The sequence below is a fragment of the Enoplosus armatus genome, chromosome 7, assembly GCF_043641665.1.
Source record: "Enoplosus armatus isolate fEnoArm2 chromosome 7, fEnoArm2.hap1, whole genome shotgun sequence".
Classification (NCBI taxonomy): Eukaryota; Metazoa; Chordata; class Actinopteri; order Centrarchiformes; family Enoplosidae; genus Enoplosus; species Enoplosus armatus.
The window spans coordinates 21,367,549-21,386,204 of NC_092186.1; the positions used below are offsets into that span (position 1 = coordinate 21,367,549).

An 18,656-nucleotide genomic window follows, 5' to 3' on the forward strand; every position below is an offset into this window, starting at 1 on the left:
AGTCAGCAATGTGGGGTGTCTAGTCAGGACACAGGAGGCAGGGATGTCTTTGAGGGTTTTATTGTAACATAAGATATATACAGATGCACACAGGCATTATTACTAATGTCTATTGCGCACGTAAGGGAGGGGAAACAAAGAAATCAACGTCAGGCTACTTAGACTAAACTGTCTCTGTAACTAACCTAAACCTCACAAATGGGCTAACAACTCTACAGGAAATAAACAGTGCTAAACGGGTACTAGAGACTGTAAATTGTAATGGGAATGCTACTTGATAGGCTGATAAAAACTACCACTTGATTAAAAACTTGCTGATAAAAATGCTACATAAACAGCTGGTGCACATTACTGGTAAACATTACTGTATAAATCGCCAACAGTCATTTAACATCTTTCAATAACGCTTACTTACACAAAGTGAAAGAATCTGGTCAAAGCTTAAAAAAAAAAACCTGTCTTAGCTTTAAACTAAACTGGCCGCTGTTCTCTATGAGCTGTAACTCAAACAAGGGTGTTGCTTATAGCAATGTGTTAAACTGCTCTAGCCGAACTTCCTCATTTTACTTTTACACAGTAATGTTAAAGGCATGACAAAGGTGATAAGATGTTGTCTTTCTTCTTTCCTCTCCCACTAATGATCCCACGACCCCTCAGATTCATCTTGTGACCCTTTAGAGGGGGTCTAACCCTTAGGGATTAAACTAACCAACAGTAAAAAAATTTAAAAAATAGTTAAAACTAGCTCCACCTCGACCACCTACATGTTTCTTATACATTGATGTATCAGTATATAATGTCATATATTATAACTCTAACACTCACTGACCATTTTTCTTCAGAAACAAGAACTTTTTCTTTTGTAAATTTTGCCTACAGGCCTATTTATACTGATAGTTTTACTTAAGTAGGATTTTGAATACTTTTAATAGCAAAGGGAGTATTTTTACATTGTCGTATTTATACTTAACTGTTCACTGCTCAGCTCTCACATGGGAGCTGTTGTTTTTATTTTGGTACTTCACAATACTCAAATTCAACGTGTTCCTTTACGCATGTTTTATTTTGAAAGCCTTACCGGAAGCTACACGGTGTAATTGTGGGCGGTTGACAGTCTGGGGTCTCCTCTCTCACTCTGCGGCGGCTGGTCGCCGTCATCATGCAGGTGGAATCTGCGCAATGTAGCTCAGTTTGAGGATCTCCAACAAGACACCACCAGCCTCCACCGGCCTGCAGCCACCACACGCCGGACACCGGAGGTCAGACTGTGGAGGAACCAGGCAACAAGCCACGAGAAATGAAAAGAAAAAACTGAAAATTGAAAGATTTTTTTTTTCCTGCTCCCAGTTTGTTTAGATACACGGGCTTCATCAATTTGACAGCAGATGATAATACAGCTAAAATAGTAAATCCTCCAAGCGGGACCCTGCTGGAACAAGCACACGCTGTAGTGTTGATGCTGTCGGGGTGTTTGTCTCTGCTGGCGCAGTCTAACTCAGCTGGACTCGCATAGGATGCCACACAGTCCACACAATCCTATAGGAAGTGACTCTCGCAGCTTGACGGGCAACATTTTCCAAGACACGAAAGAGGACGTAATCTTTGTCCTGCGGGTCTAAACACACGGCCGCGATGGACGAAGGCACTGCCAGCGAGACCATCCCGGACCTGAAAGACATAGAGGTGAAAATTGGCCGGAAGACCCCCGAGGGTTTGCTCAGGTGGATGCGGGAGGATGCGTCCTCTCTCCGGGGAGACGCCAAGCTGAGCACCGCGCACGACACCAGTAAGGAGACGGGGAGGAAGAGTTTGGATGAAAAGATCAGGAAATTGAAGATGGAGATGGTAAGAGTGCTTTTTAGTGTGTGTGTGTGTGTGTGTGTGTGTGTGTGCGTGCGTGTGCGTGTACGTGCACTTGCGTGGTGGCACAGGCTGTTGGACGTGTGGCAGGCTCTCGTTTTCCAGGATGTTGCGTTCACTGAAGTCTCCACAGCACGGAGATATCACAGTGGTGATCCTGCTCCGCTGGACTCTGTTGTTGTTAATATTTTAACATTAATCAGCAGTTTATCAGCAGTTTATCATGACTCATGTACTTTGCAGCACATTCGTATAGTTGTACAACTCCTGAAAGTACCAAATAAGTTAGTTGTAATTAGTTGTAAAACATTATAAAAATGTAAAAAAAACAAACAAACAAACAAAAAAATTGTTTAACACATGACATAAACAAACAATCTTGATATGGATCCCCTAGATTAGTTTTAGACTCCTGACCAAGACACATGCTGTGTTTTACTGTTGAAAAACCAGCTTGTCAGTGCTCTCTGGTGGACAAACTACGTAATGGAAACACTGTTTCTAAATGACCTCAAACCTAGTTTTTGCACTGAAATTTCTTGTTACTTATCGGCAGACACACACACCGATACTGATCCCTCTGCATTAAGCTAATATCGGCTGATATTAGAAGCCCGGGCTTATATAGGTCTAACTTTAAATCTCAAAAAAGTCTTTTCGTAAAATGTCCAGAGACGTTTCCTTACGGGGGCAGTGGTACAAATATTCTTAGACGTTTCCATTTCATGTGCACATCAGGACTGCACCATTTTAAGATGTCTGTTGGCACCTATTGCAATTGTCAGGCTTCCAGTAATCTCACTAACCAATGTTTTTTAGTAATTGCTTACTTAATGCACTTGTGCTGGCATATTATTATATGTTGATTAATGTTAAAAAAAAAAAAAGCAAATAATAAAGCAAAGGATGAGCTGGTATAGAATATGGATGAATAAATGGATACAATACAATTCTTCTGTTCTGTTATTATGTGCCTTATATACAATAAGAGGCACTAAAATGTGTCAGCATATCAGTTCATAGGTTTTTAGGAAAGCCACTGTTTCTCTTTCTTGCTGAGAGTTAGATGAGAAGATTGATACCACTCTCATGTCTGTACGGTAAATATGAAGCTGCAGCCAGGTGCAGATTAGCTTAGCTTAGCATAAAGACTGGAAACAGCGAGCCTGGCTCTGTCCAAAGGTGACAAAATCTGCGCACCACTATCTCTATGCCTCACTAATTGAATATCTTGTTTGTTTAATCTGTACACGAACAGCCGTGCACACACAACACGCTGTTGTGCATGGTTTATGGGTGGTTATGTGCTAAACTATTTCTTGGCCGGGAGCAGTGACTTCCTGGAGTCTTGTAGTCACCGTGAGGAGACAGAGTGGTACAGTACAGGGTTGTATTGATCTTCTCATCTAACTCTTGGCAATTATTCTTATAATAAATTAAAACTCTACTAACCAGTTAAATACTGTGTACAGAGAATTACTGTATGATGATATAAGGAATCTAAATAGATGTTACTGTATGAAATGCATCAGTGATATTTGCAATTTGAATCGTCTTCAGTGATAAAACGTGACGTGTCTCTTCAAACTCACTCAGTCAGTAATTCAAGCTGCTCCTCACCATGCCAACAGCTGCAGATGGCTGTGGTTGCTAGGAAATGAGTTGACCACGAAAGGCCTGTAGAAGTGTGATGGATTCATTGTCCATGTACTGTCAGGTGGTGAACACTCTAATCACTCCATTCATGTGCATTTGTAGTTTCTATCACCTATGGCAGCACTTTATTTCGGTACATACTGAGACTTAGTCTTGGTGTGATATTTTAGGATATCATCATTCTTTTGTTTTTCACATATTAAATGATTATCACATGTAGAAGCTTATGATCTGGAATCAAACGTTTCCTTTTGTCCGGCCAAGTTTTCTTTGTTTTGACTGCAGATTATTTCCTATTGAGCAGCGGTTCAGTTGTTCCATTAAACAAATATCTCTCTGTCTTCTTGTTTACTTAGACCCTGCCTCCTCCAAACAGTGGAGGTCTGTAGCAATAATGCACCACTCTACAGTTGACCCCCCCCCCATGATTATGTATGTCATACATTCCTGTGGTTGTGACACAGAGCACATGCCACCACCGCCACCAAACTCCCAAACAAAGCAAGCTGTCTTCTGAGAGAGTTTCTCCAAAACACATTGGTTTCTTTCAAACATCCAAAACACATTATCAGTTTTGTCACGACGGTAGAAATAGAAACTGCAGCGTTGTGGCAACACAAGCTCATGATGCTGGCAGTCCAGATGCACTTTAGAGGTCTGGAGAGTCCTCAAGAGGAAATAGTCCTCTCCCCACTGTAACTGAACACTTCCTGAAGAAACAGTAGGATTTTTTTTTTAGGAATGTGGGCTTATAAATACTTTTTGGCCCTTTTAATACTTCCAATATCTTGCATTTAGATGGTGCTTATATGTGTAATCTAGTTTAGTTTCGTTTAATTTGCACGACACCATGTGCAGGTCACATTAATGCTGCTTCTGGGGATAAGATTTATGCATCATCACATCATCGTCACATTATTAAATTATATGATGATGCTTTGATACATAATGCATTACCATATGTGTCAGCTTATGAAAGAATGTCCATTATATTATTTTTCCATTAAAATGCTGCTTAGGTTTTAAGCAGATTCCTTACATTTTGGAAAAACAAAATGTGAGTCAGCGTAATTCCATCAACTGTATAATAGAGGACGTGATGAGATGACACCAGTAACTTTACATTATGGCATTTCATTGCTGCTTCCCACCTAATATGGCTTTTTTTTTATTTAAATGAATGCATTTGAGTCATCTGGCCCAGTTGTGCCCATCACAGCTGCTGTGGTGATAGAGATGCGAGTGACGTAAGGTTACATGCACCCTCGCTCTTTTTATTCTTGACTTTTTGGTTGTTGAATGTTGGAGGTTTTGCTGACAGTAGGAGGAGCAGAAACAGGCACCACAACGTCAATAAAAATGTGTGCCAGGCATTTTCCCCTTACGTCTTTTATGCACAAATTGAACATTTGGTGGGAGAAAACATTCTTTCTGAGTGTTTCCAACACAATAAAGGTCCCAAACTAATCCATTCTTCAAGGGTTTGCCTTCAGTCCTCCGTCAATAGCCATGCTAGTAGAAGTGAAGCCTTTACAGTCACATCACAAATCCCTTATCAACCACTTCTGGCACCATGCTGGCATGCAGGCCCATTTGACCGCTCAATATGTAAAAAGTAATGACAGGCCAAACAAATGAAATACCAGGTTAGAAGAAGAAATATCTGAATACGTCTCCAAGCTCTCCGTCAGCCCATTCATTTCATAGGGGAGGATATACATTTTTAGGCTATCAAATTAGGAATGTTATAGAGAAATTAACTGTAACCCCCAGAAAGTGATGTCCGCCAGTTCCAAAGTGTATAGTTGACCAAAGCACCCAGTTTGGATTCACAAAGCATCCAGAGAGTTTCTATAAATCTGCCGAGAGCAGAGGGCCAGACTGATTTGTTGACACTTTTAGCCGTTAATCAGGTCTGCTGCAAAGGAGGGAGGACTGAGAGAGAAGTGATAAAGAGCCACTTCCTAACTGGAGGGGAGTGAAACTTCCAGCACAGAGCCGAGCTGCTCCTCTCTATCTGTGTGTGTGTGTGTGTGTGTGTGTTTCATTCCTCTATGAGAGTGGTGTGGTGTAATGGGAGTGCAGAAGAAGAGTTCTGAGCATTGCACTTTCATCAGAAATCTGCTTAGTAAGATGTGTGCGTGTGCAGAGTGTCTGCAGAGTAATGCTAACACACTGATGTACACACACTCGTGCACGCGCACTTGATCTGGAAGAGTCCCTGGATAGTCCCTGGATGTGGGTTTTTATCCTCACTGTTTTCCGACGCTCAACACTTTCTGTCACACTAATAAGCTCCACATCCACACACACACACACACACACACACACACACACACACACACACACACACACACACACTCACAGCATGTTAAGTAGTAGGCTATCTGCTTCTTCTTCTCACTGTGTCTGTGTATTTGCGTTTGTGTGAGTGTCTCTGTTTGCTGTATTTGCGCTTGTGTTCCACAGTCAGGTCTGTTACTATCTGTTAGTGTCTGTAACCTCACAGCATGGTGATGGTGGGCTGCTGCATCTGTCTACTGTAAGGTCAAGGATGTGTGTGTGTGTGTGTGTGTGTGTGGGCCATGTTGCTCTGCTTCTTGTTAACTGTCAGGAAAAACAGGATGTTATTCTGCATTTCTGATGCTCCTTACAGCCTATTTTTGACTGGAACAAACATACGCTGCCTTTAACACATACAACGTCTTTCCCTTTGCGTGTCTAGTTGACGTAAAAGTACCCTGTGGAGTTTTTGACCACTAGCAATGCTGTGGAGCAATTGTTTGATGCGCGGGGCGCCATTTTGTTTGGGCATGTGGTGATGTGAGTAAGTAAAAGTCCTTCAAAATCTTACAAAAAGTAAAAGTACGAAAGTATTAGCATCAAAATATACTTAAAGTACCAAAAGTAAATGCAGTCATTATGCAGAATGGCAGAATTCAGAAACATATATGTTATATTACTGAATCACAGTACAAGAACCTCAAAAGTGTACTTAAGTACAGTACTTTTAAAGAAGAAGAAACACAAATCACAATTTCCCAGTAGGATGTCTTCAAATCGCCTGTGTAAAGGTATTCAGTGTGGACTTGATGTTAAACAGAGAAAGCATGAAACCCTTATGTTTGAGAAGCTGGAGCCAGATAATGTTTTGGCTTTTCTGCCTCGGAAGTAGCTGAAATATTTAGTTCATTATCAGAAACGCTGCTAATTAAGTTTCTGTTTTGGTGTACTTCATTAGTGAAAAAGGCTTTTGGTGTGTCTCATATCTGGCTTGAGACTGTCTGCTAACACATACCCTGCATCCTGTACAGACTCACACTTTCTCAAGGCTTGTGTCTCAGTGCGGTAGAGAACATCTTACAGCACAGTGGGCTGAAAGCAGATAAACGTTGTTATTAATGATTTTAGTGTTGCTGTTCGTCTCTGTGGCTGCAGTTTTAAAGCGTCTGTCTCCTGCATTCGTCTCCAGCTGTCTAATGGACGACACGCTCTCCACTGATCTAAACAGACTTACTGGATACAGAGACACTCCTTTAAAACCACACAAGACTCACAGTCAGCCACACACACACACACACACACACACACTAACGGCCCTTTGCTGTGGGTTTTATACACGATCAGCACTTGTATTTCAGCTGTCAAAGGGAGACGTATTAGTGCATGCTGTGTTATTGCTCAGGGTATTTCTTCTTTTTTGTCCATGTGTGCTTGTCTCTCTCTGTCTCTCTCTGTCTCTGTCTTCCACCTCTGGGCAGATGAATGACAGCGCAAAGTCAGCTTTGAGCGCAGAGCTGAGCTGTAGGGAATCAAAGTCTAGTCTGTTTAATCTCAGTCTTCTTTCTCTATCGGCGACTGGCTATCTCCTCAAAGGACTGTGTCCAATGAAACCATTGCCAAATGACCTGTGCTCCTTTATTCATCCATAACTTTTTGTTTTCAACAACAACTCCAAGGAATTATGTTTATATGCTTCTAATTTGTTTTCCCAAATATGTTTTAATAAACATTGTTCCAAAGTCAGAAGACAAAAATGCAGTCGAATATTTTCCTGGCGGTATTTTAATACTGTGAAAAATTTGTTTTCATTTGGTCTGGCTTGTACCGCGCAATGAAATCCTCTATGTTGCGATCCAAAGCACGTCTGCTGGTTGGTCTGAAAAGTAGAGACAGAATGAAAGAGATTTTACCGAGCATTCAGAGGTGAACACAGACAGATGGAGCAGTTGGAGGTTCATGGAGAGGCAGGGCCGACCTTCTGCTGTCTATTGAGACCGTAGGGACTCTGCAAGGTCGCCGTATGTCTGCAGACCGGGACGGTGAAACGACAGACAGTGACACCAGGGGACGTGAGACAGAGTGAGAGAGAGAGACGGGCGTTTGTTTTTGCTGGTGTAGGAGAGAACGAGTGCATGTCCGTGCCGTCCCCGCTGGCAGTGATTCAGCAGTCTGTCAGGTAGCTGTGTGACATTGGGAAGCTGCTTTTGCCACATGGGAGAGTCCGCGTCACGGATCACGCTTCAGCCGCGCACTGCATCATGACTGAATTGATGATTGATGATTGTGTTTAGACACTCAATACAAAAAATAAAATGTATTCTTACACTTACACATTCCCCCAAATAAGAGGATGATCTGATCAGAATCTGGAGCACCATGCTGCTTCATTTTGCATATTGACGAAGGGAAACTGGTCTACCGTAACATCCGAAACAAAACTTAAAGGATAATTTGTGTTTTATTGCAAGTTGTGTTTTATTTTCATAGTCATTGTTGGTTATGATAACATTGCACTCACCAAAATAAGTGACGGGTTCATTGCTACAGCGAAGACAGACGGGGCAAGAAAACACGAGCGGTCAGCCAAGACTGGCTGTAAACAAGCCAGTGATATTATGACTACAGATTAGAGTGATGGCCAAAACGACAAAAAAACTCTGTCTGGATAAAACAAAAGGTTCATGGTCCAAACATGTGATCTAAAACACTGCACCGCTGTTTGCTCTGCCACAAAATCCACATGTCCAAGAAAGTGTCCAAGGAAAACTGCAATCTGACAGAGAACCAAAGTCCAACAAAATATCCATAATAGTAAACTTTCCAACAGTCAGTGTGAAGCTGTTGAAGGGACTTCTGATGTGTTTGGGAATCCTGGCACGTTCAGGTTCTCACTGGTTCCTTCCACTTTCAAAGACGTAGAAATAGGTCAGTCAGAATCAGAGATTGAAACACACCTTGGGTTAAATTCCCTCATGAGAGGAGATCACTGAAGTGTTACCATCACTCATCTTCTCAACGTTGCTGGTGCTTGTATTCAGAGCTGACGGCTTTTCCTTACGCTCAGCTGAGTTACACTGAGGCACTCCAAGCACAAGCATGTACTGTACACACATTTAAGGACCACAACTACTTATTTTCAATGTTGGCTTATCTTTTGTGCATTTTGTGGATTAAATGAATTGATTGTTTTGTCTGTGGGCTGTCAAAAATAATGGCAAATGCCTGCCACCAGATCCCAAGATGTTGGTCCTAATGTTTTTTTTTTACTTGGGAAATGACTTATCCAGTAGTCACTGATTACCATTCAGTTGATCATCTTTTTGATCAGATTTAGACTTTTTACTTATAATATATTTAGTTTAATCTGTATAATCGTATTTATCTTAAAATGAATGAAAAACACTGGTTATTATCTGCATTGTTTCACTTAACACGTGTTGCGAAAACAGTTCAGAATGAGGACGATTACTTCCCTATTAAAATGACAACAAAATTCAAATCACTTAGTCAGCAGGCTTATTTTAATTAAAGAGTGATATTTAGCTGAATATTGTTTGCAGTGCACACACACGGCGTCATGTGCCAAATCAAAAGGCAGGAAAATGAGCTTTCCAGAATCCTGTGGATCAGCCAGGAGGCGCTTGGCCTCGTGCCTGAGCAGGAAAACTGGAATCTGTTTGGGTCTGTGTACCGATGGCACAAAAACAAGAAGAGATGATTAATGATGTTTCAGTCCTGGACGTCCATTTCCTGCTCTCTTCTGACCGGTGTCACATTAAAACCTTTTGACCCCAGTTTGACCTTTTTCCCTTGACTGGGTTACTCTCTATAATGAGAAGGTTTGACATCGTCATATAATTAAAGGCTGTAATCAATCTGGAAATAATGAAAATGATGGAGATGGAAGGATTTCCTTCAGGAACAGAAGCATAACACACAATGCAAGACTCGGTTGGCATTCATGCAAACTGGATGGGTTCCACTGTTGGCATAAGGTTGGGCCCATAGGAGTTTTTCATTTGACGCCAAAAAAGCATAAAGGACATATTTGCATCTTTGTTTAGTAACACAATGTAATATTGTCTTTGTATTTTACAATGTTGATCTCTAGATTGACAACCCACTGATTTTAAAAATGAAAGAAAGCATTGCTAAGACCACAAGCAACACTAGTCTTGCATTTTAGATCATAAAAATAACTAGTATGGCTTTTGGTTACATTTCTGTTTTTTCTCTTGCTGTTACTTTATTTTACAGTTATTCGCTGAGACTGTATTATGATTACTTATGTGTGCTCTATATTCCAGGATATAATTTTGAGGAAAACAAACTAATGCGACCAATGATGAGTCTGGCAGTTATTTCCTTGATGAGTTGATTAATCGCTTGGGCTATAAAATCAGAAAATGTGGAAAAAGCGCTCATCACAGTTTCTGAAAGCCCGAAGTGAAATCTTCAAATTGCTTGTTTTGCTCAAAATACCCAAAATATATTCAGTTTAATATCGCACGAGACAAGAAAAGCAGCAACTCCTCACAACTGAGACGCTGGAGTCGAGGAGTATTTGTTATTTTTGGTTACTTGTTTTTGCTGAATATAGAATATAGAGTCAAATGCAGCCTTCCCACTAAAGAAGAATGAGGAAAACACTGAAGTGTGAGAGTAACCATGAATTTATTGTCAGACAGGCCAAGCTCGGCAGCAGCGTGAGCACAGACCGGTGGAGCGCTCAGCTTCGTTAGCATTGTGCCACCTCAGCGCTGACAGGCATGGAGCTACTTTTACTGCCACCCTCATTAGGCACTCAGTCTCTGCCAGCCGAAAAAAACCTCAAACCTCAAACCTGAACCCCACCCCAAAAGTCTGACTGTGCCCCAGGACGTCAGCGGGTTTACAGACACACACACACACACACAGGGACAGAAAGCTGTGGTTGTTGATCTTTAGTTCTTCTTCTTCTTTGTCTGGCAACTCCTCCCTGTAATCATGTGATGTGCGCTTTTATGTGTGTTTCTTGAACAGTAGAGGCGGATGGATGGGATGAATAAGCAGAAAGACATATTCTTATATCTCACTCTGTTTATTTCTTGGTCCTTCGTCTCGTGTTGTTAGAGCTGCGTCTGCCAGTTGTAATTTAGCGTACAGTGTGACTTTAGCCTCAGCAGATCTGCAATACATTGGCCACACAGCGAATGCCTTTGCTTTCCTCTAAACAAGCTCTGCTGTACTTGCTCTTCTGTCCAAAGCGGCTTACAATAAGTGCATTCAAACTCAGAACGGACAAGTTGGACGTCCAAACCTCCCCAGTATACAGCTAAAAGTGGGATCAGAGAGCTGCAGTGCAAGTGCTTAGGGCTTTCGTTCTTTTTTAAGAAATCAGATACAAGTAAGTGCTCGCATGAGGTGTCGAGGTGAATTCCGAAAAAGTGTGTTTTCAGCCATGTGGGGACTCGTCTCACATCCGCGGACAAAAAGCAGGTCCCCACAAGGTTAACCATCTACATATATTTGGATAAAGACTTGGCTTTTGGTTGAAATTAAAGTTGTGCTTTGGTTAAGGTTTGGGTAAGGGTTGGGGTTAGGCCTGCAGTGGTTTAGGTTTGGGTAAACCTCTAAGGAATTAATGTAAGTCCTCACGAGTCATGTAAACAACCACAGTGTTTGGGCTAATGCTGTAGGTGATTGTATGATTAGAATCAGCTGTGTTGACAATTGATATACATTTGGATAACATAGTAGGCTGTTAGTAGCCCCCCCTCCAATATTCTACATGAGGATGCAGTATTATCTAAATTGATGGTTAACAGCCTGTGTGGCTTTTGACTCCTTGAAATGGAGCTACTTGAGACCCCTCATTAAAGGTTATGGCCTGAATAAGTCTTGAGCAGTGAGCAACCAAAGGGGGATTATTCCTCCTTTGACTCTATCATTTGAGGGAATTTTTAAAGGCCTGAAGAGGTGAAAGTATCCAATATTTCGCATGAAAAGGCAAAAATTAGAGCGGGGAAAAATAACAATTTTGTGCAACAGATTTTCATCGTGTGACTTTTGGCACGTTTTATTTTGGCACACACTGGGGGCTCCCGACCCACAGTTAGGACACCACTGATCTAAATCACTTTCTAACCACAGAGGGTCTGATAATGAGAGAGAGGAAGGGATGACACTGAATTGGAGAGGACTAAATGTGATGAAGTAGTTTTACCCCACAGCCAGCAGTGCTCGCTGTCCTGAAGAAACAAAGGTCAGCCACTACCTACGCATCGAGAGGATGTACGAGAGGCATTACTTTCAGTTTTCCTTGTAGATGGAAGAATCTCTGGCTCTTAACACACTGACAGGGAGAGGGGTTTTTTTTGTTTTAACACTAAGGTTATTGACAGAAAAACCATACGAACTAAATCTACAATGATGCATCGCTCCACTGGCGGCATAACCATGCAAATATTATGCAGGAGCAAGAGATAAATAGCTTGGCAGGCTGGAAGAATCAATACGTTCCTCTCTACTGTTTTATTGACTTAACCTGAAGGGTCATAAGGACCCTATATTGGAAATAAGAGAGGTATACAAAGACTCCAAAAGGTCAGAGGGCAAAGGTCTTGGTCACTTAAGGTCTCTGCATTTCTTCCTAACATCGCTAAAACTGCTGTATGTGCCGTTTTTTTGACCATTCATATCAGTTTTGCACAATCTATGATAATCATATACAGTTAGGCTTAGTTTGTGTAGGAACATGCCATGTTTGTGTATTTTGTCTGACTGTGATTGTTATAACTGGGGTCACTGTATACATTATTAAATATACATTATACTGTTAATATAATGTATATTTCGTATAGCATTGCATTGTAACACTGTATGTTGTATAAGCTAGTTTAGTTAAACACAGTGGTGGACATAGTACATTTACTCAACTACTGTATATATGTACAGTATGTAACTGTAAACATGTTATGGTAATACACTCTGTTGACAAACTATTTGTTTTACGATGTGACTGTGAGCGACAGTAGCCTTGAGAAAGAAAGAAGAAGCTTCTGTGGGGGCACAGTGAGAGACATTATGCAGAGGGAACTGAGATACTGAAAGACTCGCTGCTTAAGCTTTGAGAGAGACTGGTTATCTGCAGGGGGGGGGGGGGGTATCATCAGGCCGAGCTGTGCCATATATCACCTCTTGGCCCTGCACTTTACCACAGACCTCTGCAAATGTATTCTGTGGAGGAATTTTCCATGACCGCCGCCGCCTTTTTCCTCTTATTCATCATTTAGCTACCCCCCCCCCCCCACGCCCCCCCCCCCCCCCCCCACACACACACACACACACACACACACACACACATACCATATTCGAAGACACCAGTGGCTGGTTATTTCTGATTAATCATTCCTTTATTTGTTATACCAGATGACATCATGAATAAATGTATGTTTGAGTAGTTTGCACCACCACTACCGTTTGCAGGGTATTTAGACGTCTTTTTAAAGATAGTCTTTCCTGATTTTATTGTCAAACGTGTCAAACTTTCCACTGTATCAAATGTCCTCTCTCTCAGCAGCTTCTCCTGCAGAGTTAGTTTTGGTCATATTTCCCTGTTAACACTTTTCAACAGCTTAATCCACCGCTTACAGTACGCTTCCCTAAACCTTCTGTTCCCTCTTTTACCAGTTTGTCCCTCTTTCCTTAAGCTTTTCCCCACTACCTTTACCTTATTTGTTTCCACATTGGTTGCTGTGTATACTTGACCCGCCAGCGTCTGTTTTACTTTACTTCCAATTATGGTAATCTGCAAAGGTTTAATAGCATTATAATGGTATTTGCACTCGTCTGCAAAGCCAAAGCTGAATGCTTAAAATAAATATCTGGAGACTCCAGGTTCCTATTACAAACTGCAAACTATCAAAACATGAACACACAATGAAAATAATCATAAAACTCTACATGCAACATTTATTGTCTCTTTGTAATTTCATCCATATTTCCTTTTTTATTTCTCCGTAGGCTCACTTGCGCTCAGTGGACGTGAAGATCTTGCAGCAGTTGCTGGCGGTCCATGAAGGCATCGAGGCAGTGAAATGGCTGCTGGAGGAGCGCAGCACGCTGACGAGCCGCTGCAGCAGCCTAACCAGCAGCCAGTACAGCCTGGGCGAGGGCCCTGACACCTCCTGGAGAGGCTCCTGGAGCAGCCTGCAGGACCCCAATGACAAGCTGGACAACATCTCCATCGGCAGCTACCTGGACACCCTGGCGGATGACATGGATGAGTACTGCCCCTCCAGCTCGGAGTCGGTCATCTGCTCCACCACACCGCTGGTCTCAGAGGCTGCTCTTGGGGGCCGGACAGGGGGAAGCACTGCGGCCACGGTCACAGCAGCAGGGACGGGAACTGGGGTAGGGGTGAGGTCTGGTACTGGGGCTGGCAGTGGGATTCGAGCTGGGCCAAATGAAAATGGAACTGGGGTTGGAAATGGAACGGAGGTGAAAGGTGGACTAGGGACTGGAGTTACCAGTGCTATCACCGGGATTGGGATTGCTGGGCCTGGAACTGGGAAACCAGCTGTTCCTGTCAGCTCTCCCCAAGCCAAGTCTGAGGCCCCCAAGCAAGATGCTCCAGTCTGGACCAAGGCTGCAGAGACGGGTAAAGGAAGCCCTGTATCTAAGGACAATACCCAGACCCAAACCGGTAAGTCTAACGGCGTCCTGGAGAAACCAACCATGCAAACAGGCAGCCCAACCCGCCCCAAGCTCAACGAGAAACTGGGAACCAGCCAGAGCCCCAAACTCAAACCTTACAAAAACGGAAAGATCGACTTGGATACTTGCAAAATGAACGGCAAAATGCATCTGGAGTACGACGCCCACTGGCGGTGGGTGCAGTCGCAAGAAGATGTGACGTTTTTGTAAGAAGGATAATAACAGAGGGGAATAAAGCCACTATTGAACACTCCCTCTGTAACATCGAAGACCAGATCACTGAAGGACAGAAGAAGATCGAACTGCTGTCGTGAAATGCACATAGCGAGGCTTTCCTTGTTGAACGACACTGGTTTGGAAAGACAAATGATAACTTGTTTTGTCCTGTTGTTCCCTCCTGTGACTGCACTAACTTTCTATAAAACATTGATGTCAGTATTAAGGTGGTTGCACATAACAGGATTTTGACCATATTTAGCCAAACTGGGCTGCCTCACACAAACTTAGGAGAATTGATCCTGGTAAAATCCTGTGTCACAGTTTTGCTCAGGGTCTTTCTTGGCATTCCCTGATTTTACTCTGTTCTTTTCTAAAGCACAGTGAGAAGATCTGCCGGAGAGCTGAAACATGAGTTCAGATTGCTTGACATATTAACATCAACCAATGTCAATTTGAGGATTTCAATTCTAATTTGACCTTCTCATCCAGAAAAAGAATTCCCATAAACTACAATTCCTCTACTTATACTAAATGTATAATTAAAACCCAGGGGCACAACAAGATTTCTGACCCCCCTTAAAGAATTTCACTTTGGGATCAACTGAATTACTTCATACGTCCTGTGGTGGGCCCTCTACAATCATCACCACCTTTACCTCCACTAATAACAGCACTGATACAGCCTATTGTACTGCATTTAAGTAGTAGACCAAAGTTTCCCCCTATGAACCCCATTATGTTTGAGTCACAAATTAAATCTATTGTATAAACCCTTTGACTTAGACAATATAACTGAACACTGAATGGTTATTGACTGAATTCCTTCATAAAGTATTAACAAAAAAATCAAAACATAAGTATTAAACACCTTTTTGATAAAATCTGTGAGCGTGTTTCTCCCCGAACTCGTAGATACCTGAACAAAAAGTAGTGGATCTGAAAATAGAAGGCAGAGCTCTGAGGTTAGTAAAAGTTTCCCCATATTGAGAAATAAGGTACCCACTGCTAGCATTTGTGTCTTTGTGGAGCTAATAGCTTCAGTGCTTAACCAACCATCTGCAATATTGTATATTCACTGAATCGCAATCCAGCTACTCTGTGCATCAGGTACTAGTCGTGACTGGTTGTAGGCAAATACTGAATATGGCTGAGTTTATTTTTTCTTTTTGAACCGTTGTGGTGACCTTTGCTAGTTTTTATAAGCAGCTGTTGTGCCTGATTGGTGTAAACCTTAACTACATATGCCTGTACTTTCCCTCCTGAGATGACTGCACTGTTGTTATGATAATCGGAGTTTTTTGACTGATTTTATTTGTGTTATTTTTGCCTCCTCCTGGCCCCTTGCGTGTAAAAATGGCTAGACCAACAGTTTGTGTGCTCTCGCCATGTGAGTGTTGACTGGTAAATGTGTTATGTTGGCTGGGTGGATATTGCATGCCCTATGCTGAGAGCTTTACTGGTTAAATCAGGAGAAATGTGTGGAAGACCTAAAACAATCAGAGAGGAAAAGCAATATTTCTTGAAGTCTTTCTACTGGCTTACGTAAGCAGCCTCCTCTCAGCAAATCTAATAATTTTGTTTGTTCTTCAGGAGTTTCCAAGACTACTGACAGGGAGAGGATGTGTGTGTGTGTGTGTGTGTGTGTGTGTGTGTGTGTGTGTGTGTGTGTGTGTGTGTGTGTGTGTGAGAGAGAGACAGATGAGACCTGCCTGCCTGAGCACAGCTGTCCTGCTCAGGTTCATATAAGAATAGATTATTCCCAAAGGTTTTCAAGCGTTTTCAGCTCATTCATCCCGCCGTTACTATATTTCCTCCCTGTCTGCAGTTAGTCATGTCACGCTGCAGCGGCCGTGCAACACTTTTGATTAACGGAGGGGAACATATTACATAATCAGTATAGGCTTTTTTTAACCTACGGTATACCTTCAAAAAAGGCTCCTCGTAAAAAGGTTTGGCTTCCCCTCTCGCCTACCCTATATGACCTTCTGAAAAAAGCAACAGACTTTTCCTTTTAACCATCCAGTTGACCGTTCTCTAAGACCCCAGTCCAAAGCTGGACAGACCTGTTGTGCCTAGTTCAGGAGAGGGGTTTAGCAAACGGTCAAAAGGCCTAAATGGATGGTAGCTCTTTCACGCCATGTAAAGAGTTAACTGCTTGTTAACTGCCACTGCTTGCATATATATAATGCAACTAGTTGTTATAACGTGTCGACTTGGGATTCAACTATAGCCAGTCCATCTTTTTTTTTCAATTTCTGCTCGGTCTCACTGTAAAGAAATTCTATCTTTATAGGCAGCTACAGTGAGATGTTAAACTCAGCATCTCCATTTGTTTGAGCCACTGAAGTGTTTCCTCTCTCCTCCTCCTCCTCCTGCCTTTCTTTTCATCCGACTTTCCACCACCACACTGGTTCGATGGAAATGTTCAGCCTGTGCCAACACACACATCATGCACACACAATGCCCTCTCGCTGGAGACAGCACCATAAAGCCGGCCCCACAGAAACAGCGACTGTAGGCCAGACGTGGAGACAGGAGAGGAAAACTGTGCTCAAACTGGACCTTGAACTCTTGGACGAGTTGGAACATTTTTTTAAAATCTGTCCCCCTGTTTTTTTTCCCCCTCTAAATCTCTTTGAATACAAGAAGAATCGCATCTATCCATCGCTGGATAAGTATTTCAACCGTGGTATATCATCCAGCCACAGTATAGAGATGAGGTCATTTGAAACCTCCTTCCCTTTTTAACATATGTGTTGGCTGTAAAGCAATATTGCATGCCAAAGAGTCTGTCTGCTCCGCTAGTTTGTGGTTTTCTTTCCAAATTCGTCGAGCCATATGGGGGAAAAAAACCCTACATTTTAGTGCAGGGAACAAACCTGTAAAACACATTACATCAAGCTATAGTGTGTTTGTCTGAAGCTATACTGTAGCCCAAGATGTTGTAATGTGTTTTCACTGGGAACATCCAGTTTAAAATTGGAATATGAACATTGTTTGAAAAACGCTCATTGGCAGAGATGTAATGGGTACTGACAGTCTAGGTGCCAGGAGAAAAGCGTTTTTTGAAATAAGGATAATAACTGCTGTGTGCATGGATAAGAATGGAAGTGTTACTAACTGGCACGCTTGTGGAAAATACCTTCCAGTTAAAGCTGAAAGCCTCTCCTCACTTCCCAGATGTTTTAGGACGGTATGGAGGTAAACACCACCCGGCAGGCTTGCGCCCTGAAATCCTTCTGTTCTATCCTTTTATGATGTCCAGGATTTGTCAGATGCCCGGTGCGTGACGTGTTTGCCTTGGCTTCAGGTGCCAGGCACCCTCCAGCTATTCTGGGCTCAAGACAAACAGCATGATTACATAGACGAGTGGATATCCACAAGGTTGCCATGACAATGAGACCTAGCAGGCTTCAGCTCTAGTGGCCACGTAAAACAGAGAGAGTCAGAATAACAACCATTAGAATGATGTTCAACTCCTTGATAGGTCATTTGTGATGAATCCTGTTTACATTTTCAGGTACGTCTACCTAATAAAGCACCCTGTACAAAGGGGTTTCACCTTGTGGTTTTATTAATGGTTAATATTTTGTCTAATTTACTAATGTTTTATAGATTAATTATAAGCCATTTATAATAACAACACTTGGGTTACTAGGTAGTGAAACATCTGGTGATTACCTGGACCTGGTGATTAAAACCTTTTGATTATTAACATAATAACATTTACAACTGCTGACTTGATGGGTTTTTGAAAAGGTAGAAACTCATGAGCATTTGTTCTAATTAAGGCTTACAAGTGATCTATAAAGCATTGGTAAATGATTGATTGACCATTAATAAAGCCATTACTCACAACGCACCAGCAAGAAGATTGAATGTGCTGACAGAGGGAATGTGAATTAATCTGGCTGCTGCAAAAAGCACTATTAATAATTAAT

At 42.1% G+C, this 18,656-nt stretch overlaps 1 protein-coding gene across 1 annotated transcript; it reads left to right on the top strand.

The window, feature by feature from the left end:
- The first annotated feature begins 1,632 nt into the window (after positions 1-1,632).
- Positions 1,633-14,706, top strand: lurap1 (leucine rich adaptor protein 1). The gene is made up of 2 exons (XM_070908956.1): positions 1,633-1,845; positions 13,804-14,706. The coding sequence occupies exons 1-2, from the start codon at positions 1,633-1,635 to the stop codon at positions 14,704-14,706; spliced, it is 1,116 nt and encodes a 371-aa protein (XP_070765057.1).
- The last annotated feature ends 3,950 nt before the right edge of the window (positions 14,707-18,656 follow it).